Source organism: Taudactylus pleione, unplaced genomic scaffold (genome assembly GCF_031769625.1).
Source record: "Taudactylus pleione unplaced genomic scaffold, aTauple2 ptg000034l, whole genome shotgun sequence".
In the NCBI taxonomy this organism is placed as follows: Eukaryota; Metazoa; Chordata; class Amphibia; order Anura; family Myobatrachidae; genus Taudactylus; species Taudactylus pleione.
Genome location: NW_028284436.1, coordinates 1,799,831 through 1,824,274, shown reverse-complemented (window position 1 = coordinate 1,824,274; position 24,444 = coordinate 1,799,831). Strand labels below are relative to the sequence as shown.

The window sequence follows — 24,444 nt, the reverse complement described above, 5'->3', positions numbered from 1 at the left end:
TATTCCAAAATGGAATAAATTAATTTTTGTCCTCAAAATTCTACACACAATACCCCATAATGACAATGTGTAAAAAGTTTTTATTTTAGATTTTGCAAATTTAATTAAAAGAAAAAAAAACGAATAAATCACATGTACATAAGTATTCACAGCCTTTGCCATGAAGCTCAAAATTGAGCTCAGGTGCATCCTGTCTCCACTGATCATCCTTGAGATGTTCCTACAGCTTAATTGGAGTCCACCTGTGGTAAATTGAGTTGATTGGACATAATTTTGAAAGGCCTAGACCTGTCTATATAAGGTCCCACACTTGACAGTGCATATCAGAGAACAAACCAAGCATGAAGTCCAAGGAATTGTCTCTGTAGACCTCTGAGACAGGATTGTCTCGAGGCACAAATCTGGGAAAGGGTACAGAAAAATATCTGCTGCTTTGAAGGTCCCAATGAGCACAGTGGCCTCAATCATCCGTAAATGGAAGAAGTTCGGAACCACCAAGACTCTTCCTAGAGTTGGCCGGCTGTCTAAACTGAGCGATCGGGGAGAAGGGCCCTAGTCAGGGAGGTGACCAAGAACCCGATGGTCACTCTGTCAGAGCTACAGCATTCCTTGTGGAGAGAGGAGAACTTCCCAGAATGACAACCATCTCTTCAGCAATCCACCAATCAGGCCTGTATGGTAGCGTGGACTCCTTAGTAAAAAGCACATGGCAGCCCATCTGGAGTTTGCCAAAAATGCACCTGGAGGACTCTCAGACCATGAGAAACAAAATTCTCTGGTCTGATGAAGCAACGACTGAACTCTTTGCGTTATGTTTCTAGGAAACCAGGTACTGCTCATCACCAGGCCAATACCATCCCTACAGTGAAGCATGGTGGTGGCAGCATCATGCTGTGGCGATGTTTTTCAGTGGCAGGAACTGGGAGACTAGTCAGGATAGAGGGAAAGATGACTGCAGCAATGTACAGAGATACACTGGATGAAAACCTGCTCCAGATCGCTCTTGACCTCAGACTGGGGCGACGGTTCATCTTTCAGCAGGACAATGACCCTAAGCCAAGACATCAAAGGAGTGGCTTCAGGACAACTCTGTGAATGTCCTTGAGTGGCCCAGCCAAAGCCCAGACTTGAATCCAATTGAACATCTCTGGAGAGATCTGAAAATGGCTGTGCACCGACGCTTCCCATCCAGCCTGATGGAGCTTGAGAGGTGCTGCAAAGCGGAATGGTCAAAACTGCCCAAAGCTAGGTGTGCCAAGCTTGTGGCATCATATTCAAAAAGACTTGAGGCTGGAATTGCTGCCAAAGGTGCATCAACAAAGTACTGAGCAAAGGTTGTGAATTCCTATGTACATGTGAGTTCTTAGTTTTTTTTTTTTTTTTATTAAATTTGCAAAAATCTACAAAAAAAAAAACTTTTTACACGTTGTCATTATGGGGTATTGTGTGTAGAATTTTGAGGACAAAAATAATTTATTCCATTTTGGAATAAGGCTGTAACATAACAAAATGTGAAAAAGTGAAGCGCTGTGAATACTTTCCGGATGCACTGTAGCTGCAAGGACAGTATGTGACAGCCTTCACAAATACAGGTAGATGTGAAGTACAATGAACTACTCCAGTATCCCAGGGTTATAGTGAAAGAAAGGGACAGGTATAAGCTGACAGTAGAGAGAAGCAGCGCTAGCACAAGTCACACACAAAATGTAGAGTATAAAATATAACTGCAATGGGCACTAGATTCAACTACACAGGCCGCAGAGGCTGGTAGGAAATAGCGCAGTATAACCTGGCTCCTAGGAAAGGTATACAGGAAGACTGGACCCAGGAGTTCCTGGAGACCTGTGGCTGCTTTGAAGAAAATGGCCCCAGTGAGTCTCTGAGGGGGCGGAGGGTGTCCCGGCTGCAGTCTGGGGTCCTCCCGTGGAGCCACGCTCGCCAGGCCCCCTGGTGCCCCGTTGTAACTACCAAGCCTGGGGCTGGAGTTGCGGCGCCGTGGAGGGGTGATGGATCAGCAACGCTGGCGTCCAGAGGACTGCCTGGCGCTGCCTGCTCTTCAGTAAAACCAAATAAAAGAAAACATAAAATAAAGCTTGGGCTGCTTAAAAGCAGCCCCACTGTATAAACTGTGATCCAGCTCCTGCCGGACACCAACGACAAACTGAATTGCCTCAGGCTGTGGGCAGAGTATAGGGGGAGGGAAGGATCGAAGCATTCTGGGACAGAAAAGCTTTAACTGTTTGTGTCCAGTGCGCCTAACCACCAGCTATACCCCATTGTCTCCCCTGTGGAGCCCTATGGTCCCTGAAGAAGAAATAAACTATGCCCCCAAAATAAAGTACAATACAGACAACTTTCAGTGTGTGTCCACTAAAGCAATCACTTCCTCTTGGGGGCGTCCCAGACACCAACCTTTCTTACATCATCCTCTGAATCTATGTACTTACCGCCACCCCAATATTTGCATGTAAAAAAATCTCTCAACCAATCAGGCCACGCCCGTATTCAAATCACATCTGCAAGGCCACAACTTCTGGGAGACAATGCCCTGTGGACCTCCAAAACTCATTATGGTATCTTTGAAAATAGAGATTGTTGGCAAGTGTGCTTCTGACGCATCCAAGTAACGTAAAAAAACCTATACACACACACACAATGTTGTGCAAATGCAAACAGTACTATAATGTGCATCAAACATATGGGGAAACAGCTGCATTAATTGGCGGCTCTGGGTAGCTACGTACGGATGTCACCCTGTATAGCTGTAGAATAAAACTTCTGATAGTGTAATGTGAAGATGAAGAAACCAATCATATCGGCAAGTGACTAACATTAAGCTCTGTTACACTGATATTCTATCATGTGAGCATTATACATAGATGAGAAAGCAGCACTGGGCGTATTTATGTAATAATCTACAGACACAGAAGACGTTTACCAGCCCAGCGTATTCGATCTTCTCCCGTATTTCAGGTTGTGTGACTGTACATTAGCTGAAGGCTCACATAATATATACAGCTGAGGAAGTCACGGTTACAGAGAAGCAATATGAAATTCATGGCCGTGCTCCAGCAGCAAATAGGAAGGTGAGAAATACGCTGAGGCACTGCGGAGACTGATATAAAGCTGGCCGCGTGCAGAGCCGCAGCAGCACTGGGCTAATGGAGCAGAACCACAGACATCCAGGACATGTTTCACTTCTGTTTATGCCAAATTGCCCCTGGAAAGAGACACAATCAACACAGTTGTCCTTGTGATAAAAGGAATCAGCCACGCTGACTGGGCCAATAAACATACTGCTGCATCACCGCAACAGTACTCACCACCTGGTCACCGCGCTTACACACAGATGCACTGCAATGCAAGTTTCTCATTTGTTCGACTCAAACGTCCGCTGAACCCAAAATAAATGGTGACATTCAGAGGAGCGAAGAGTAACGGTGCACAGATGTATCTATCTGAGGAAGGACATGGAGATCACCATAAAGGGGCCAATCAGCGGCTATCAATGATGGCCGGTCCGTCGGGGAATTGTTGAAATACTTTACGTTAAAAATCCCCGATTTGCTGATCCTGATCGTATTTTGGTGAGGATGGGCAAATCAGTGATTTCCAACATGTTGGTTTTCACCGATGCCCCAATCCCGGAGTTAGGGGGATCAGGGAGCTTTGCTGATGTATGGGGGACTTAAGGTTTCTGGGCCATATGACACATGGGAATGAGGCACTGACATAGGATTAGGAAGGCAGAGACAGGCAAAGCCATTTGTGGGTGTGGTGCTGGGCTGTGACATCACAGCCCAGCCCCACATTCTCAGCCTATCACAGACAAGGAGCAACTGCAATGGGCAGATCCATTGGTAGGCACCTGGCAGCTTCTCCTCTTCTACGTCCCTCCACGTGAGTGCATGAAGAGACTGGATGGGTGACATTAGGGCTCTGTACTCATCACACATCTTAAGAGCTAAAAAAAAATTAAATTAGATGCATGACGATACAGCGCATCCAGGAAGCTGCCGTGAATGTAGAGTGTTTCCCATAGTGATAAATAGAGCACTATTTTGAGGTCCGCTTAACCCGAGGGGCAACACACCAAAAGCATATAATAGACCACCCACAGTATAAGCTCACTGATGTCATTCGCCCAAAAAAAAAAAAAAAAAAAAAGAGAACAGCAGGGGCTGGCTGGCAACTTTTAGCCTGGGGGGCAAATGCATGCAGGCGGCCCTGGCAGAGGAGTAGCGTGTAGCCAGGGTGCCCGAAGAACATGCGTGCTACGGCACCGCCCCCCCTCAAGTGTTTCAGGGAGGAGGCGGGTCCATATGGGATTAATGTAAGGTAAAAATAAAGAGTAGTGCAGTGCCCCCAGTAGTAAGCCCCTTATATAGTGCCCCCAATAGTGGTACCCCCTATGCAGTGCCCCTTATATAGTGCCCCCAGTAGCAGTCCACCCCCCATGCAGTGCCCCCAATAGTGGTAACCCTTATGCAATGCCCCTTAAATAGTGGCCCCAGTTATAGTCTCCCCCCTATGCAGTACCCCCAGCTTTGCCCTTTATATAGAGCCCCCAGTAGTGGTCCCTCGATGCAGTGCCCCCAGTGATAGTACCCTCCCCCCTATGCTGTGCCCCTAGTAGTAGTCCCCTCCCCTTGTAGTAGTCCCCCCCTTGTAGTGCCCCCAGTAGTAGTAGTCCCCCCCCTTGTAGTGCCCCCAGTAGTAGTAGTCCCCCCCTTTGTAGTGCCCCCAGTAGTAGTAGTCCCCCCCCTTTGTAGTGCCACCAGTAGTAGTAGTCCCCCCCTTTGTAGTGCCCCCAGTAGTAGCCCCCCCCTTGTAGTGCCCCCAGTAGTAGTAGTCCCCCCCTTTGTAGTGCCCCCAGTAGTAGTAGTCCCCCCCTATGTAGTGCCCCCAGTAGTAGTAGTCCCCCCTCCTTTGTAGTGCCCCCTGTAGTAGCCCCCCCTTGTAGTGCCCCCTGTAGTAGCCCCCCTTGTAGTGCCCCCAGTGGTAGTAGTCCCCCCCCTTGTAGTGCCCCCAGTAGTAATCCACCCCCCTGGTAGTGCCCCCATAGTAATCCCCCCCTGGTAGTTCCCCCAGTAGTCCCCCCCCCCCCCCCAGTAGAGAGAGACTTAATAATAAAAAAAAAACAACACTTACCTGAAACTCCCGCTCCTGGTCCCGACGCTTCTACCTGCTCCTCCGGCCGCTTTGCATTATGGGAGAGATCTCCCATTACCCACTGCGGGAGCCGGAAGATGGCTCCCGCAGTGGGAGCAGCAGCAGCCGATGAGAGTCTGACAGACTCTCAGCGGCTGCTGATTACAGCAAACACACAGCTGCCGGCTCCGGCGGCTGTGCGTTTGTGCTGTGTAGCGCTGACCGAACTCCGTCCGGTCAGCGCTACACACGCGGTGCAGTCTGTGTCACAGTGACACAGACTGCCCGCGGCCCGCATGACGCTGCGGCCCGGGGGGCACATGGCACCCTGCCCCCCGGCCCAGCCCGCCACTGGATAACAGAATGCTTTGCACTCAGCTGCACAACATGATTAAACATCTCCAGTTCTGTCAAAGTATGGAAACATTTACATGTATATGAGTAATTAGTAGAGATGAGCCGGTTCAGATCTCAGAGATCCAAACCCACCCGAATTTCGTGGAGCTCGGATCTCCCTGCCTGCCCCGGTTCCCTGACCCGAGGCAAAACCTCGCGACCCCTCTGTCGAGTCTCGATGTTTTGTTTTGAGTGGGCTTAACGCTGATTCCTGAGAGAGCAGTCTGTCACGGCTCTCAGCCAATCAGCGTTAAGCCCATTGAAAACAGCACAAAAGAGGAAAAGAAGATGGCGCCCACCATGCCCCACCGCCTGACACCCCCACTGGCTGCATCCCCCACTGCTGACACCCCTGCCCAATGTACTAAGGACACAGTTAGCAACCCCCACACTGCTGACACTCCCACACTGAGGACACCACCAGCACCCCTGCACTGCCGACACAGTCAGCAAACCTACACTCAGGACACCGCTAGCACCCCCACTCTGCCGACAGCGCCGGCACCCTGCATTGAGAACACCCCTGCACTGCCGACACAGTCAGCAAACCTGCAATGAGGACACCGCTGGCACCACCGCACTGCCGACATCACAGGTACCCTTCACTGAGGACACTGCCAGCACCGCCATGCCATGTACTGAGGACACCGTCCGCAACCCCGCTCTGTGGACACTGCTGTCACAGTTAGTGCACTATTGGTGTATCCAACCCACACTATAACACACACTGTATCTGTGTTGGAAATTAGAAGCTGAACTGCCACATGTTAGTGCCGCCCACTGTGTCACTTAGCTTAGTCAGCTAACTAGCTGGATGCAAGTTTTTGGCCTTAACTAGATGAAACAAATATTATTGTGAGGTGGTCAAAATTGATTGGAAATTACTGGAAATAAATGTTGAGGTTAATTATACTGTAGGAACAAAAACAGGCCCATTTTATGTGATTTTAGCGGTTTTTATGATTTAAGAAAAAATCCAGATTCAAAACCAAAACACGGAGGTTAAGTTTTGGTAAAACTAATCCAGATCCAAAACCAGGGTAGATCCAGATCCCAAACCAAAACACGGGGGTCGGCGCACATCTCTAGTAATTAGTTATATCTCTTTTATCAAAGCTAACTTCCATTTTAGATTGAATGCTATTTTGAATCTGGCCACATCTTCATGCTCAGTGCCTTTCTGACTCCTAGTTCAGGATTATTCAACATGAGAGCCCTCCAGCTGTGGAACTAAACATCCCAGCATGCCCTGCCACACTGTTGCTATTAGGGAATGCTAAAACTGTGACAGGGCATGCTGGGAAGTGTAGTTTCACAGCAGCTGGAGGGCCGCATACTGAACCTAGTTGCTTTCAGGTTTGGTAAGGTGATGAGGGTAAATCACTACAACTGGATGCATGCCAAGTGTACTGCAAAGGAGTCTATAGGAAGCTATGTGGCAAAACCCCAGCGCTGGAACGGAAAGGGAAGAGGACACAAAGGGACCTGCGTGCACAAGAGACAACGTTTGAATGGGAAAGGAATTCAGAGGCTTCCGGGAGGGAGGGAGGGAGAAGGAGCATTATAGAGTAGGGATGTGTGTGAAATGGTCGGTCAGTGCAGGACTGATGAGTCAGAAGAGAATGGTGGAGCAGAGTGGATCTGCAGCAATATGACAGAACGGAGGGGTAATAAGATGGAGGTTTGGAAGGTGGGAGAGGGAAGATGGTGCATGGAGTAAGGGGATTATAACGCATGGTACACTGTAAAATGCACCTTCCTTCAACACAGACCCAATATTGTTTACAATTTAGCCTATAAAGTCTCAGATATCAATACCTAATATGGGGCCATAATGTGCCTCAGCGATATTGCTGGCTCCTAATGACTGCCCTCACCTGAATACCAGGGCTGTCCCGAAATATGGCCGACTCCAGTGTGGGTCTGTGGCACATTCATGTTTTTACCTCAGCAAACTTTAAACAACAGCCTTCTAATTCTGTTCTATGACATTATTCCTGCATATGTAAGATATAAGTATAAATCTGTACCTGCAAGTGTACAAATCCCCTAGCATTAATCCGCCTAGTACAGCGTGTTAGGGGGATGCAGGATATCGGATACAGCAATTAATCATCTAATTAAAATGCAACCTGGATTATGACTGAAGTGGCAGCTTTCTGTATAGAGTGCCAGTATCTGGGCGCTCGGGAAGACGTGCCTGGCAGGCTTTCTGCGCTCACAACCAGTGTTGTTGGGAGTCAATAGCCCTGGAGCGGTCGCACAGCTACTTCTGCTAACTACGCTAAAGGTCTCACAGTCAGGAAACAGATGAGGGCCGGCAGTGAGAGACCTAATTAGATGTAGAGTCAGCACATTTTCCCGCCAGTGATCAGGAGCAGGGCTTGGAAAGAAGTCCTCTTACCTGGTCACTTTCACACGTAAACTCTTTATCCATAACCACAAACGCACAACGCGTTTTCATCATAATTTCAAGAGCTCCATAGAGGCTTTTTAGCTTCCCGACAACACTGTTCTGGCCTGTAATTAGGAGAAAATAGACAGACAATGAAATAACAGCCTATATGAAGAAAACAAAATCATAACAGACATTATCCTCTTAATTAGAAGGGATAACATTTCCTAATGAAATAAGAGTGCAGATGACTCATTTTTAAAATCAATAAGTTTCATTAGAAACCTCAAAAAAACATTCTATTTTTGCCTACAATGTACCCTGTTAAAATGTAAAGAACTTTAGTTTAACCAAAGTGAGAAATTGTAAATGCACCGAAGTGTAAGCGGCCAGAGGGAAGACGTGCAACGTAATTCACTATCCAACGGTAGCGTTACCTCCACGCCAGTGATCGCTGAATGTGAAACAATATGGTGAGAACTACAGAAAAATAAACCTCACAAAGATCAGGCAAATATTTATTGATTGGAAGAAAAAAAAAAAAAACTTTTTTGGCAGAGATTAGATAAGCTTTGGACATTTAGTAGCCATCCTACTGTGCACCAGGTTCACCAGCGTTCTGATGCTACGCATTTCAGCAACCACCACCTCCAAAGGGCACATTGTAAAAGACTAGTCTAAGTTATGAAGGTGGAAGGACAAAGAGGGGGGGGGGGGGGGGAGAAATGGGACAGTGACAGCAGTGAAGGAGAAGGGAGACCGAGGGAGAGAGAGAGAGGGAAAGAGAGAGAGAGGGAGAGAGAGAGAGGGAGGGGAGAGAGAGAGGGAGGGGAGAGAGAGAGGGAGGGGAGAGAGAGAGGGAGGGGAGAGAGAGAGGGAGGGGAGAGAGAGAGGGAGGGGGAGAGAGAGAGGGGGGAGGAGAGAGAGAGGGAGGGGGAGAGAGAGAGGGAGGGGGAGAGAGAGAGGGGGGGGAGAGAGAGAGGGGGGAGAGAGAGAGGGAGAGGGAGAGAGAGAGAGAGAGAGAGAGGGGGGAGAGGGAGAGAGAGGGGGGAGAGGGAGAGAGGGGGGAGAGGGAGAGAGAGGGGGGAGAGGGAGAGAGAGAGGGGGGAGAGAGAGGGGGGGAGAGAGAGAGGGAGAGGGAGGGAGAGGGGGGGGAGGGAGGGGGAGGGAGGGGGAGAGAGGGGGAGAGAGGGGGAGAGAGGGGGAGAGAGGGCAGAGGAGAGGGACAAGAGTGGGCAGAGGAGAGGGACAGTCCAATGTCACATTTTAGACTAGTAAACCAGCTTGATCTAACAAAATATGCAGAGCGGGTAGAGAGGGACAAGAGCGGGTAGAGAGGGAGAGACACAGACAAGAGGAAAGAGGCAGAGAACAGGAGAGAAAGTGGAGGAGAGAGAGAGAGAGAGACAAGAGCAGAGAGCCAGAGAGTGTGTCTTACAAAAACAATAATAATGTAAAAAAAAAAAACATGTTACATTATGGACTAGTACACATGTTTGATCTAACAAAATATGCATCTATGTATTGCTGGCTTAATCCTCTGCCTTTTCAAGTATATTTATATCCACTTAGCGAAGCCATAGTGTGCACAGCCCAATGTCCCATCAACAAGATTATACTTCCATAAACGTCATCGACTCAGTTGATTAGAGTCCAGCTCTAAGCTATGGACACGGTTTGGCAGCAGGATGGGTAAAAAGACCCTTTTCTACTTATTTTTCTTCCCTGAGCACAACAATCTTTCATTTGAATTAATCGGATTTGCAGTATTTGGGTAATTTTAGCCTGTAGGGTTTATAATACACAGGGTCAAAGCCAGCCATGTGCTAAGTTTTTACCGTAATGAGCATCTTTGTTTGTATGTACCACACATGCTGCTTCTACATCTGCTGGTCTAGACACCCACTGCCAACATTAGCTGGATCTTGCTACCAGAACTAGATTAACGCTGAATAAGGATTGTTGTAACAAGTGAACATTTTCATGGCAGTCAGGCTTCCTTCAATATAATGTTTCACATAACACAATGCATTGCCAAAGGCATCTCTCGTCATCCAATAATCTAGTGTCCTTCTCATAAAATGAGCCTACAACTAACTACTGTAACAGTGAACTTTCTAACACTGATGTATTCCTCTAGTGGGACCCTTAGTACCGGTGTTTGTGGTCTGAATAACCAAAATACAGTAGCAGGAACAACTTCCAGAATAGTATAAGTCCATCGGGTCCACAGGGAGACAATGGGTGTAGGTGGTGGATAGGAAGCCCGGACACCAAACAGTTAAGCTTTTACAATCCCAGAATGCTCCGGTCCTTCCCCCCCTATACCCCGCCCCTAAGCCAGTCAGTTTGTCAGCAGAAGCAGGAGAGGAGAGAAGGAAGACTGGTACACAGAAGAATCACCCTCTCACACAACGGAGAAGGAAACCGGTGACCAATAAACGTAACCCACAGAAGCCAGGTGCGTCAGGGCGGGTGCCCTGTGGAACCTATGGACTTCAAAGAAAGAGTTAACAAGGGTAAGCTTCAGGGTCCATAGCGTTCCACAGGGAGACAATGGGGATGTCCCAAAGCAGTTGTTCAAGGGCGGAGATACTCCTGAGCTGATAGGAGAACCCTACACCCGAAGGAAGCATCCTGAGAGGCAAATGTATCAAAGGCATAAAACCTAAGAAAGATGTGGACAAAAAAACAGGTGGCCGCCTTGCATAGCTGTTCAGCTGAGGCCCAACGCGTGCTGCGTTGGACCCACAGAGCCAGTAGAATGAGCAGAGACTGTAGTCAGCACAGGAAGGCCCGTCTGCATGTAAGCCTGTGAGATAGTCATGCGAATCCATCTGGCCAGAGTCTGTTTGTAAGCTGGCCATCCCTTCTTGTGGAATCCATATAGGACAAAGAGGGAGTCCGATTCCCTGATGAAAGTAGTATGGTCCACGTCCAAAGAGGCCTCACCTGCCGAGAGGTCTAGTGATTGAAGGGCTGAACCACAATTTCCTCATTTAGGTGGAAACGAGAAACCACCTTGGGAAGGAAGCCTGGGCATGTTCGAAAAACAGCCCTGTCCTGATGAAATGTCAGAAATGGGGAGCGACAAGAGAGCACCCCTAAATCGGGAGACCCTATGGGCAGACGCGGTAGCCAGAAGAAAAAGTCTTCGCAGTGAGCAATTTGACATCCACTGAATCCAGGGGTTCAAACGGAGAGCCCTGAAGTGCTTGGAGAACCACTGACAAATCCCACGGAGCCACTGGAGGGACAAAGGGAGGTTGAATACGGATCTGGCAGTGGAGCGATTCTGCGCTGCAAGCAGATTAACAGCGCAGAGACGTGCACCTTCAAAGAGGCTAGACGGAGTCTGAGATCCAATCCATCTTGAAGGAAGGCAAATATTTATGAAACCTGGAAAACCTGAGGGTCAAGGCTCCTGGCAGCACACCACTGGAAGTATGTATGCCATACTTGGTGATAGATCAGGGCAGAGGCCGGCTTACTTGCTCTGAGCATGGTCTGGACCACAAAACACGAAAAACCCTTGAACCTTAGGAGGAAGGCCTTGAGAGCCACGCCGTCAAAGACAGACGGGCCAGGACCGGATGTAGACAGGGACCCTAGGACAACAGGTCTGGACGTTGCGTAAGTGGGAAAGATCGTCTATGGAGAGGCTCTGAAGGTCGGAGTACCAATGTCTTCTGGGCCAAGCCGGAGCTACCAACAGGACAGTGCCTCAGTCTTGCTTGAACTTCCGAAGAACTCGATGAAGAAGGGAGACTGGAGGAAATAGGTACGCCAAATGAAAGGTCCATTTCACTGATAAGGCATCTACGAAGGCTGCTTCAGAATCCCTTGTCCTGGATCCGTACATCAGAAACTTGCGAATGTGTCGAGAGGCAATAAGATCCACGTCTGGGAGGCCCCACTTGTCCACCAGGAGTTGAAAGACCTTGGATGTAAAGACCACTTCCCGGCATGCACATCGTGACGGCTGAGGAAATCTGCTTCCCAATTGAGAATCCCGGGACTGAACACAGCGGAGTTGGCATTCTGCCCATGTGAGAATGCGTAACACCTCTGCCATTGCTGACCGACTGAGTGCCTCCCTGGTGATTGAGGTAGGCCACCGCCGTGGTATTGTCAGACTGTACTTGTACTGGTCTGCCCCGAAGAATGTCCTGAGCCAGAGTGAGAGCTCTGTAGATGGCTCAGAGTTCTAGGACGTTTATTGGTAAGGTCGTCTCAACCGGAGTCCAGTGACCTTGGAAGGAGTGCTGGCCGATGACTGTACCCCACCCGCAGAGGCTGGCGTCCATGGTGAGGAGTACCCATTCCGGTATCCAAAAGGGAGAGAGGATCTTCGTCTAGGTTCTGATCAGATGAGGCAGCCCATTCCACCTGGATAGGATTAGGTGTTGTAGAAGCCTGGAGTGGATCTGAGCGAACTCCACCATGTCGAAGGTGGATACCATGGACCTCAAGGTCTGCATTGCTAAAAGAATGGACACTCGGCACCGTGGAGTAACCTCCGCAACCGTTCCTACAGTACTGAGATCTTGTCTGCTGTCAGGAAGATTCTCTGAGCCTGAGAATCTAGAAGAGCTCCCAGATGCACCATCCTTTGTGAAGGGGTCAGGAAGGACTTTTTTCCAGTTGATTAACCAGCCGTGTCTCTGTAGAAAGGCAATGGTTACTTGAAGCTGGTGGTGAAGAACATCTGGAGAGTGTGCCAACAACCTGATTCCCTGACAACGCAGGTGGGCTGCCATAACTACCTTGAATTTGGTAAAGTCCTGCAGAGCTGTAGAAAGCCCAAAGGGCTTTCTACAGCAAATTGTAGATACCACTGATGAGAGGGCGCTATAGGTACATATAGGTAAGCGTCCTGACTATCCAGAGACACCATAAAGTCCCCAGGCTCCATAGCTAGGACAATAGAGCAGAAAGTTTCCATACGAAACTTGGGCACCCTGATAAACTTGTTCAGAGTTATGAGGTTGAGGATAGGCCGATGAGACCCATTGGGCTTCTGAACCAGGAAAAGGGTGGAACAATATCAGTTTCCTCGCTGTGACGACGGGACTGAATTATTACCCCCACGTGCAGAAAGGACTGAATAGTCTTCAGGAGGAGCAGGGCTTTGCTCGGGTCTGATGGAGGGCCGGTGTAAAATAACTGCTGGGAAGGGGGGAGGGGGGCGCCTCAGGAATGAGAGGGCCTACCCATGAGTGACCACTTCTTGTACCCAAGCGTCTGTGGTGGTTTAACGCCAGCACTGGGCGAATTGAAGAAGTCTGCCTCCTACTCAGCCAGTCAGGCTGACTGTTTGATTTCGGATTTAGTAGCAGGATGTCTGGTGGCCCAGGCCTGCTTGGTCCTGGGCTTGGAGGCCCTTGTGGAAGCCGATTGGCGAGGAAAGGACCGGCCTTTAGCTTTTCCATGGAGACGAAAGGACCTAAAGTATGACATCTGACGCCAAAGAGGATCTCCCCATTGTAGGGAAATGATTCTAAGGCCTTCTTAGAGTCAGAGTCTGCCTTCCATGAACGAAGCCAAAGGATACGGTGAGCTACCGCCGAAGCAGCAGACGCTTTGGGGGCCAAAACACCAGTATCCAAAGCCGCGTCTCCTAAGTAGGAGGCTGCATCCCTGATGTGGGAGATATAGGACAGCTGTTCTCGGGAAGCATCCAAGGGAAATTATTCATCCAGAGCATCAGCCCAGCTCTCAATGGCTTGTCACCCAGGCAGTGGCCATTGCTGGAAGAGTAATAGCTCCTGTAAGAGAATACACAGACTTGAGACAAGCTTCAATCTTCCTCTCCGTCGTGTCCTTTAAGGAGGAAGCCGTAGGATTATGTACAGTAACAGTAGAGCTTTTAATGAGACGTGTGACATGGGAATCAACAGCTGGGGGAGCTTCCCATTTAGCGTAGTCAGCTGCAGGAAAAGGGTAAAAAGAAATCAGGCGTTTTGGAGGCTGAAACTTTTTTCTGGGAGCATTCAAAGCTTCACTCTAGAGTTCAAAAAGCTGATCCGAGTGAGGAAACTCCTCTAAAACCACTTTCTGTCTATTAAACAGTGGCTGTTTTGTTTTGGGAGCGGGCTCAGCATCTTCTTACTGAAGAATTGATTTGCCAGCCCGCACTGAAGCAGGTACATTTATTTTAGACTTAGGCTCTTCCTCCCCTGAAGGAGACTCTGTGACAGAGAGATGTGTCTTCTGACTCCTCAGATGACACCTCAGAATCTGAGAGTTATGTAGACTGAGGATAGTACAGTACGTTTAGTAGATTTACTGGGTAGGGGCTTCTCACCTTGCAACATATTTTGAAAGGCAGTGGAGGTAGCCGCTAGACTCTGTACTGAGTTAGAGAGTATGCCTACCCATGGAAAAGGCATAGGAGGAACATGTATCGTCTGTACCTGTTGTGGCAACCCCATCGGGGGAATTATTGTCGGGACTGCTAGACGGCCAGCAATTGTAGCTAACACCTGTGAAAAGGAAGCCCAGGGGGTTCCTTAGCAGGGGCTGATTGGCCTAGTGTATTATAACAAGTTGCTCATAGCCCATCCTGAATTAACTCCTCAGTTAAGCCTGCTGCACAGGATCAGCAAGAGAGCAGTATAGGTGCAGCAGCTTGCTTGCTACCCTTGCCTATGCTAGACATAGCTGCAGGAAAGTATAGCACACAATATGGCACTGAACAGCGTGCAACCACAGAGTATGTAACAGCCTTCACAAATACAAGCAGATGTGAAATACAGGGGACCCTCTATACACCGGTATGTTAGGGTAATAGTGAGAAAAAAGGGAAAGGCATAAGCTGACAGTATAGTGACAGTATAGTAAAGACACACAGACAGGCAGCGCTGGCATAAGTAACATACAATGCAGAAATCAATATAGCTGTAAAAGGCACTACAATCAACTTCTCAGACCGCAGTGGCTGGTAGGCTATAGCACTACATAACTTGGCTCCTAGGAGAGGTATGTAAGGGGACAGGACCCAGCGTTCCCAGAGAGCTGTGGCTGCTGCATAGAGAAAATGGCCACCGGAGATCTCTGAGGGGGCGAGGGAGGAGGATCAGCTCAGGGCAGCAAGACCGCGGTGGAATGGCGAACTGAGCTGGGGGAGGGGCCACATTAACAGAGAGCTGACCTCTACTGGCTGACTTTTAACCACCGGTTCCTGGTCTCTAGCACCAGTATATACGCCCTGGTGGTCCAGTGGAGTCCCGGACAGACCGGTGTTCACATCAGCACCTCCGGTCTGTCCCGAGACCTGAAAAAAAGACTGCCAAAACGCGGGTTACCGCGAACGGTAACCCACCTTACCTGTCCCCTGGAGTCCCGACTGCAGTCTGGGGTCCACCCGGGGGGCCCGCTAGCAAGATCCCTGGGGGCCCCGCCAAGAGTACCAAGCCGAGGGCTGGAGCTGCGGCACCGCAGAGAGGTGATGGAGCGGCAGCACAGACGTCCGGAGGACAGTCTAGTGCTGCTCGTCCGTCAGTAGTAAAAATAAAATAAATCATAAAAATAAAAGCTTGGGCAGCTTAACGCAGCCCCCTGTTCTTATAGTAATCCGGCTCCTGCCGGACACCAAGCAAAACTGATTGCCTCAGGGTCAGGGCATAGGGGAGGAAGGACCGGAGCATTCTGGGATTGCAAAAGCTTAACTGTTTGGTATCCAGTCTTCCTATCCCCACCTACACCCCCATTGTCTCCCTGTGGAGCCCTATGGACTCTGAAGAAGAAATTACCATTAATATTAATATCTTATTATAGCAGTGTTTAGTATATTTCCCACTCTGGGCCATTGATGAAATGGAGCCTCCAGAAGTAGGAGCTGGAATGCAGAGCTCATTGTGGCACAGATATCAGTTACTCCTGTTCCTAATGATTAAGAATTTCTGCAGGTGGCAAATCAGAGGTGGAAAAGGGGAACCCCAAGCGAGGGGCTACAGATATACAAGTAAAGGCAGAGGCATTTTATCTAAATGCAGACTCTGGAGAGGAAGGACAGGCTGCCGAGTTATTTTCAGAGGGGTAATTTGGTGGTACATGAAAGTGTTATTTTTATTTCATTTTATTCAATTCAAGTCTAGTGCATAACCTGAAAGGGTACAAAGGTAAGTGGTAAACTGCAAGAGATGAAAAAAAAAAAAATTAGGTGAACAAAAACTATATTTCAGAGTTATGCAAAAAAAAGGCCCGTCTCAGGGAATAAAGGACGGACTAAGAATTCACAGAAATAAAAAAGACTTGCGTATGCCATGAAGAATCACCAGTGGACTATGCTGCTTAGTAAATAGACCCCTGTGTCACAGACTGTCAAACATCGAGACTAAAGCACAATGGTCTGACACAAAGTGACTGGCACCCTGATTCAAACTATTTTGCAGTCCAATGCAATAACCTTTGGTCTACACTAGGGATGTGCAGGCTCGGTTCTACTCGGTTCCGTTCGGATTTTTTTACCGAATCTTATTGGGTATCAGCTGTCATGAGTTTGGGATAGCCAATAAGATTCGGTAAAAAAAAACGAACGGAACCGAGTAGAACCGAGCCTGCACATCTACACCAAGTTGGTCAAGAGTTCATCCTACAGTACAACAATGACGCAGAACATACCTCCAGGCTGTGTCAGAACTACATTCAAGGAAAAGAACAAGACAGTAGGTTTCAAATCATGGAATAGCTAGCACAGGCCCTGATTCAGACCCACTCGCAAGCGGCTGTCCGCTCGCAAGTGGGTCGATGGTCTGCACTGAGCATGCGCACGACGGAGGGCATGCACCAGACGCGACGAGCGAAGGAAAGTCCTTCGCTCGTTGTGTCTGATCAAAGGGGGTGTGCTGTCGATGTTGATTGACAGCACGCCCCCTTTGGTGGGCGTGCCGGGGGCGTGCCTCCCTGACGGGGGCATTCCCACGGGAACGCCTCCCGTCAGAAGCCGGCCCACTGACATCACTAGTGATGTCAGTGGGAGTGATTTTGGCTCTGATAGAGCCAAAATCACTCCGGGGCTTGCGGTTGAAAACCTCAACCGCAGGCTCCGGCTCGCAGTTTCGATGGTCGCGATGGTCACGAGCGTACGGCTCTGAATGAGGGCCACAGTCTCCAGACACAAACCCTATAACCCATCCAACTGGTTTGGGATAAACCGGACAGAAGGGTGAAAACTAAGCGACCTACAAGTGCAACACGTGTGAACTTCTGCAACAGAGTTGGGAAGAACTTCCCAAACAATATTTGCTATGACGAGTTAAAAACCGAGATTATATTTAGTTAAATAAAATTATTCTATTAAAGCATAGAACGAATAAACAAATAAGAGAAAATAAATCAGAGTACACTGAGGCATGAAACGGTGTACATTTCAATAATAGAAAAAAACAATATGGGTGTTCTAAAACGTTTTACCATTAGCATACATTACTGCGATGGGCGGGATTACTGGTGGTGCACTGATTTGCGGCCAATCACATAATTTGTACTTAAAGCCACAAAAATGGAGAAAGGGCAAATATAGCAAAAAAAAAAAAAAAAAAAAAAAAAAAAAGCTTAAGGTGCGTATCCACTTGCCAACTTCGTAATCGTTCCTCATCCTGTAGGTGCCCACACTGAGCGATATGTCGTTCAGTACAGGCACCCTCCCTCATCCCCAATCTGTCATTATCGGGAGATTGACCGGCATGTTCAGGCGATGATTGATGTCGAAAACAACCAGCGGGAGCGCGCCTTGCTGGTCGTTTCCGATTTATGCAGGATTAATGAGCGATGGAACGATTACGATGTCGTAATCGTTCAATTGGCAAGTGGATAATCGGCTTAACACTTCCTTATTCTACTAGGCAAAGCAAAAAGCAGTGTAGCATTTGATAACAAGAAGCTTTATCATGAGCGGAGGCAGCAGGTGATGTATTGGAAACGGTTTTCTTAGGATTGAGAATACAAGCTTGGGTTCCATGCAGATGAGGCACGGCTGTATTTCATATGTTTACAGAAAATACATATAATTGACTGGCAGTTGGGATGCCGGCGGTCAGAAGACAGACAACGGCATCCCGATGTTTAGGATCCCGACAGGGCCCGATAAGTAGCCTAACCCCCCCCCGGTGGTGCCTAAACTAACCCCTCCTTCCTGCACCCTAAACCTAACACTCCACGGGTGGTGCCTAACCCTAATCTCCACCTGGTAGTGCCTAAACCTAACCTCCCTTCTCGCACCCTAAACCTAACCCTCCCCGGCAGGTGCCTAACCCTAACCACCCCCCGATGGTGCCTAACCCTCTCTCCCCACAACCTAATCCTCCCCAATCAGTACCTAACCCAAACCCACCGCAGGAGTCCCTAAACCTAACCCCTTCATTCCCGGCCTAACCCTAACCCGCGGGACGCCGACGTCGGTATCTTGATCTCATCGGGATGGCAGCATCGGCATTCTGACGTGCGTCAGGATTCCGGCGTCGGTATAGTGGCGTCCGGCATCCCATCCGCCGGCATCTTGACTGCATCCAGGCTACAGTGCTCTCTGGGGGCCATTCAGACCCGCTCGCGAGCGCAGGACGCTTGCAAGCGGGTCGATGTTACCCCAATGCGCATGGCACGACGGAGGGAGCTCCGTCGTGCGCATGTGCGAGACCCGGACAGCGACAGCCAAGCTGTCGCTCCGGGTCTCGCACCAAAGGGGGCGTGCAGTCGATGGTGACTGACAGCACGCCCCCTTTGGTGGGCGTGCCGGGGACGTGGCTGCCAGACGGAGGCGTTCCCATGGGAACGCCTACCATCTGGGTCCGGCCCCACTGAGATCACTAGTGATGTCAGTGGGAGTGAATTTGGCTCTGATAGAGCCAAAATCACTCCAGGGCTTGCGGTCACCGAGACCCTACCGCAGGGTCTCGTCGCAAGCCCGATGGTCGCGATGGTCTTGACCATTGCGACCATCTTTTTGGCCGCTCGCATATGCTGTGGGTGGTCACCCACAGCTATGCGAGCGGCCAGGAGGCTGCTCCATTTTTAGGTAGGAGGTCCCTGATTCAGAGCGAGCGCTCTGGTCAGAGCGTCCGGCTCTGAATCAGGCCCTCTGTACGCATTGGGAGAGAACACATACGACATTTTACATTCATTATGGCTACCTCGGAGCCACGTGCCCTCACCAGTAATCCGACGTTGCATTTAAATGGTGTGGCTGATATAATATGCTGCAAAAACATCATGTTTAAAGTAAGTGCTATGGATCGCTGAGTGCACTTGTTATATTGTGCGAACTGCTTTGGAATCAGTAAAAAAAATGAACACCCTCCCCCTTCCCCAAGTAGCATTTTAACGTTGCCAGCATACAGGCGCTGACAAGTTACCTCCTACATAGTGATGGTTTATGTCACAGCTTCACATCACACAGCGCAAGACGCCAGTCGCAACCGAGCCACTCCAAGACGAGTAGCATACTGTATTTTCTGTATTTATAATACTTACTATATGCTAATCACCATTCATTTACACACTGTATATCAACCAAACAGATAGCGTGCGCAAACATTAGATAATTTACAACCATACGACAAATTGCTACGGTGCCCCCATAGGTCTTATTACGGACCCTTGTTGCAGTCCCTAGGTAAAATCTGCCATTGCATAGATCAATAACGGGATTTGATACCACGTAGTAAAAGAACTGTGTCGTGACTTAGAAAAAATAGAGGGGACTATTCTAAAGTGTGGAATTTTAAACTTAAACACATCCACAGAAGAATAGTGCTGGACACACACATCTGAAAGCAGGATACAGAATGGACGGAGAGATGAGGAAAGGGACCTTATAGTGTCAGACAGTAAGCCTTGAAGTCGAGGCAATTGGAAAAAAGACAGTAAATCAATTGGTTGCGTAGGAAGAGGAATTCGTAGTAAGACGAGGAACTAATTGAGGACATTTCCCTCCAAAGAGACAGCAATAGAATAAAAACATTCAGTTAAGAGCGGCTATTAATGCCATATGGGCTGTATGACATGACCGGTCAGGAAAGACAATAGAAAAGACTATATATATATATATATATATATATATATATATATCAGAAGTATTACCCAACTCAGTTGTGGTTTTAAAAAATAGTAGAAGTTTTTAGAACAAGGGGTATAACGTGGAGACAGGAAGACTGACAAGGTGTCAGGGGGAAACCGGAGCACTTTGAGAAAAGCCGCTGCTTATACAGTATAATAATGTAGGCGTGTATGGGATGAACACGGATATAAAAACTTTAATCCAATCAGATGTAAAATATGTATAACACCCCCCTCCCCATCTAAAACTAAAATCCCGTACATAAAAAGGAGAGACTATTATCCTGTAAATCAGGGGTGGGGAGCCTTTTTACTTCCGATATATAAAACATTATTCGCAGGCTACGCCCTTCCAGGTGATGTCACACGGGGGCGGGGCCACAATCGCCGGTGATTACAGCAATGCACCGGGGAGCTGTAAGGCAGCGGTGTGACGGTCCCAAGGACGCTCCAGGTGGCACTGCTGCATAGATTCTGGCTGCAGGATGTAATTCTAGGCACCCTGCTCGCCAGATGAAGCTAGCAGAAAAAAGATCCGAGGGCCAGACCAAATGACTCCGGGGGCCTTATACGGTCCCCGGGCCTGAGGTTCCCCATCTCTGCTGTAAATCCTTTTAGGGCATTAAATGGTGTTATAGACATTAATATGTGGAATGGATGTGTTTGTCATCACTGTCAGGAAAGTGATCATATGGTGGGACGTGCTATACCCCTGTATGGTCACAAGTCTACGCAGCTCCAGTAGAAGTCCAGCCTTACCCATGTGTCCATATAACCTTACAATGAAAAAAATTAAGTAGGCATGACCGGTTGTATGGTTTAGTTCCATGCTGAGGAGCCTAAAATAGACATCTCATTATCCAGATTTCCTCAAAAGATTTTATAATCTGTGTTTTAAATCCACCTCTCCATGGATTCACCAATGGTTTATCGCTAATCCTCATGGTAATCTCTGCAAAAGTCATTTGATTATACATCTCATATAAGGACTAGCGGTGATGGGAATCACTTGGCTACAATACACAGTAAGTCCCGTTAGATTCTACTCCTGTAATTGCATTGTTTTAAAGACGTTATTAGATGGGTGTAGGATTATTACCGGGAATATTTTCAGGGACATTTATACATAGCGTTTGTGTGGGACATCTTCCCCAAAACGGTGCAGTCAGCATGTACGATAACAAATAATGCTATATGATTTTATTATCCCTCATCAGCCTTTATAGCTTACTATTGTTATTATTAGAGCAATATGGCTATACAAGGTCTTTATGAACTGATGTAATGAGAATTTAATATGTGCAATCTGCTAGAATCTCACAGATGTGTCCACATGCATCTAGCCTCAATACACCACACAGCGCGACATGCCTGGCCAGGTCCTGTGCTACTCTGCTAGTGTCCGGCATCTGTTTTTGCCGAAAAAGCGTCCAAGTGTCGATGGGACTAGGACACACCAGCGCACTGTGCTGATTAATGTGATAAGTGACACTTGTATATCTGTGTGCACCCGAGTCTGTATATGAACTACAACAGAACTTGGAATGAAAAAAAGCTTTGACCGCTACATTGTAGCACTTCATATACAGATGCAGAGACTCAGAGCCGTATTCAATTTGAGCGGATCCACAATACTTTTTCGCCTCCCAGACTTTTCGCCTATTTCGCCTGTTTTGCAGGTGGAAAAGTATCGCGCGCGTGCCTGCTTTACCCCGTATTCAATTTGAAAGTAGGCGAAACTTAAACAAACACAAAGTACTGTCAGATTTGGGGAAATCAGCCTGACACCCCCCAAAAGATGCTCTGACATGGGGGTTCCCTATGGTAGCCCCCGATTTGGTTTGCTGAAGGTATTTGGTGTTTTTAAACAGGATCAATATCTGCTAAATAGCATTTTAGGAATAAGTGGTGCAGAATAGTATTCAGGAGGGGTTTTTTTTTGCAGAGAATAACTTATCCCAGCAAATTTGGGGTACTTGAAAATGGGGGTCAGCATATCTTAAAGTTGCTAAAGTTAAGTTTAAAAAGAAAAAGTGAAAAATCCACCTTCCGCAAGCCCCTGCAATGAAAAAAACACCTGGGGCATACTTGGGGACCCCCGCCCCCGAGTTAAGTTTGCTACTTTTTAACTTTGTCCCCCAACTTTTTTTTTTTGCCCCCAAATTCAAAGTGATTTTTTGGGGTGTTCTTAAGTGTTTATTTTTTTGACACAGTTTACCTTTGGGGGGACTGTCTGAAGGCTGCACGGGGGGTTCCTGCAACGTTGCACCCCTAAAACCCAATTCTGCACTTTTTTCTGCCTGCTATTCATAGGCAAAACTTTTCCGCCTATTACATTGCATTGACTTTCCGCCTAGGCGGCAAGTCTTTCAAATTGAATACAGCGATACTTTTCCGCCTGGCGAAATGACGTCATCGACGAAAAGTTTCCGCCAAAAACATGCAAAAACGGCTTTTCGCCTTAAATTGAATACGGGCCTCAGACGCACAGAGATATCCAAGTGACAAGCTGGGTACAAAGACGATTTTTTAAACGATTTGGCCGATATCGGAATGACAAACTGTTAAAAATCGGCTAGTGTGTACCCACTATGACGGCTGTTGCACGCTCCCTTGTTGGCTGTCAGCCACATTGTCAGGTCGTCCCTACATGCATCTCAACCTGACCATGCGGTTGACAACCCCATGCAGTGGGATGCGGCAGGGGCCGACATATTGGGTGATCGAGCACCGGATCATCTAGTGTGTACCGGCCGCCGGTTGCATCACTGGTTACATACATCGTCTAATGTGTACCCAGCCTTCACATATTAAATTAATCAGCACAGTCTGTTGGTGTGTACTAGGCGACTTAGACGCATTTTCACCCGGCAGTATCACAGTCTCTGGTGTGCCGAGAGAGGCTTTTTAGCGCAACTGCAGTTAAGATGTATAATGAACACATCTGTAGCAAGCACCACTCCTGTTGCATACATGCTTGCTGAATATCTCATTCGTATGGAGCTGGTCCTCCTATTACTGATAATAATAGTCTCCACTATTCTGGGAAGGCTTTCAAATTTATTCTGAAACATGGCTTCAGAGGTTCATAACCATTCGGCCACAAGAGCATCAGTAAGGTTGGGGCGATTAGGCTTGGCTCACAGTTGACGTTCCAATTCCTTCCAAAGGTGTATAATTGGGCTGAGGGGAGGGCCCCTGTGCAGGCCCATTCAAGTTCTTCCCCACCAACCTCCGCCAACCACTTTTGATGTACCCTGCTTTGTGCGCTGGGACATTGTCCTGCTGAAACAAGAAGGGCCTTCTCGCCCCCCCAAACTACTGCCACAAAGTTGGACGGGATGTCATTTCCCATCAGTGGAACTAAGGGGCCCAGCTCAAAATATGAAAACCAGAAACAGACAATTCTTCCTCCATGAAACTTTACAGCTGGCAGTATGTATCAGGGCTGAAAGCGTCCGCCAAACCTGGTTTCCTCCGTCAGACTGGCAGATGGTGAAGTGCGACTCGTCACTTCAGAAAAGCGGTTTCCACTGCTCAAAGTCTAATGGCAGTATACTGAACAGCTATTCGGCTGACGTTTGGCATTGCGGATGGTGATCTGAGGCTTGTTTGTGGAAACCAGACTAGCAGTTCTCGTGCTGATGCTGCTTGCGCTGGCAGCCTGGAACTCAGTAGTGAGTTTTACCGCTGTGACCATTTTTTATGCGCTAGGCTGTCTCGTTCTGCAAGCGCCTGTGGCCTACCGCTTTGCAGCTGAGCTGTGGTTGATCCAAGACGTTTCCACTTTACAGGTGACCAGGCAGTAACGGGCAGGGCAGCAATTTCACTAACTGTCTTGTTGGGAAGGGGAGACCCTATGACAGTGCCACGTTGGAAGTCACTGAGCTCTTCGTTCCGACTCATTCTACGGTTAACGTTTAGCTATGGAGATTGCGTGTCTGCATTCTTGCTTTTAGGCACCTGTAAGCATGTTGCTATATTGACAAAAGGGATAACTGGGTAGCACTCCCCATAAGAGTCATACTAGACAAAGGATCACTTGGATTAAGTAATTACACAATATATTTTATAAATTGCAAAGAACCTTAGTGAATCTGCCTTCTGCAATTCTGAAGACCGTTCCCTGATTGAATTTCACTGAGTAGGTCTTGGACCTGTCAAATACACTGTACTTCCTGGAAAGCCAATTAGCTACTCATCCATTTATAATAGATCAGTAGCTATTTATTTTACGGGGATGACTGGTGGCTGCTTAAACAGCACCCCCGAATGGTCCAGCATGTAAATTAAAATGACAGCCATCTCGTTCGTGTAATCCAAGTCTTTGTGGATTTATTGATAACGGCTGTATAGTATGTAAAGAGATTTATTACCAACTATGTGGATGGTCCCAGACACATCCTCCATTTCTTAAATAAAATAAAGAAAATCAATATAATGTA

General features: G+C 48.0%; 1 protein-coding gene across 3 annotated transcripts in view; it reads right to left on the bottom strand.

Moving 5' to 3' along the window:
- EDRF1 (erythroid differentiation regulatory factor 1) overlaps positions 1-24,444 on the bottom strand; it is a 108,561-nt gene that overhangs the window by 17,682 nt on the left and 66,435 nt on the right. For all 3 annotated transcript variants that reach the window (XM_088452193.1, XM_088452191.1, XM_088452192.1), the window contains one exon: positions 7,952-8,067. In XM_088452193.1, coding sequence (XP_088308319.1) covers positions 7,952-8,067 — 116 coding nt within the window. The remainder of the gene's footprint in view (positions 1-7,951; positions 8,068-24,444) is intronic.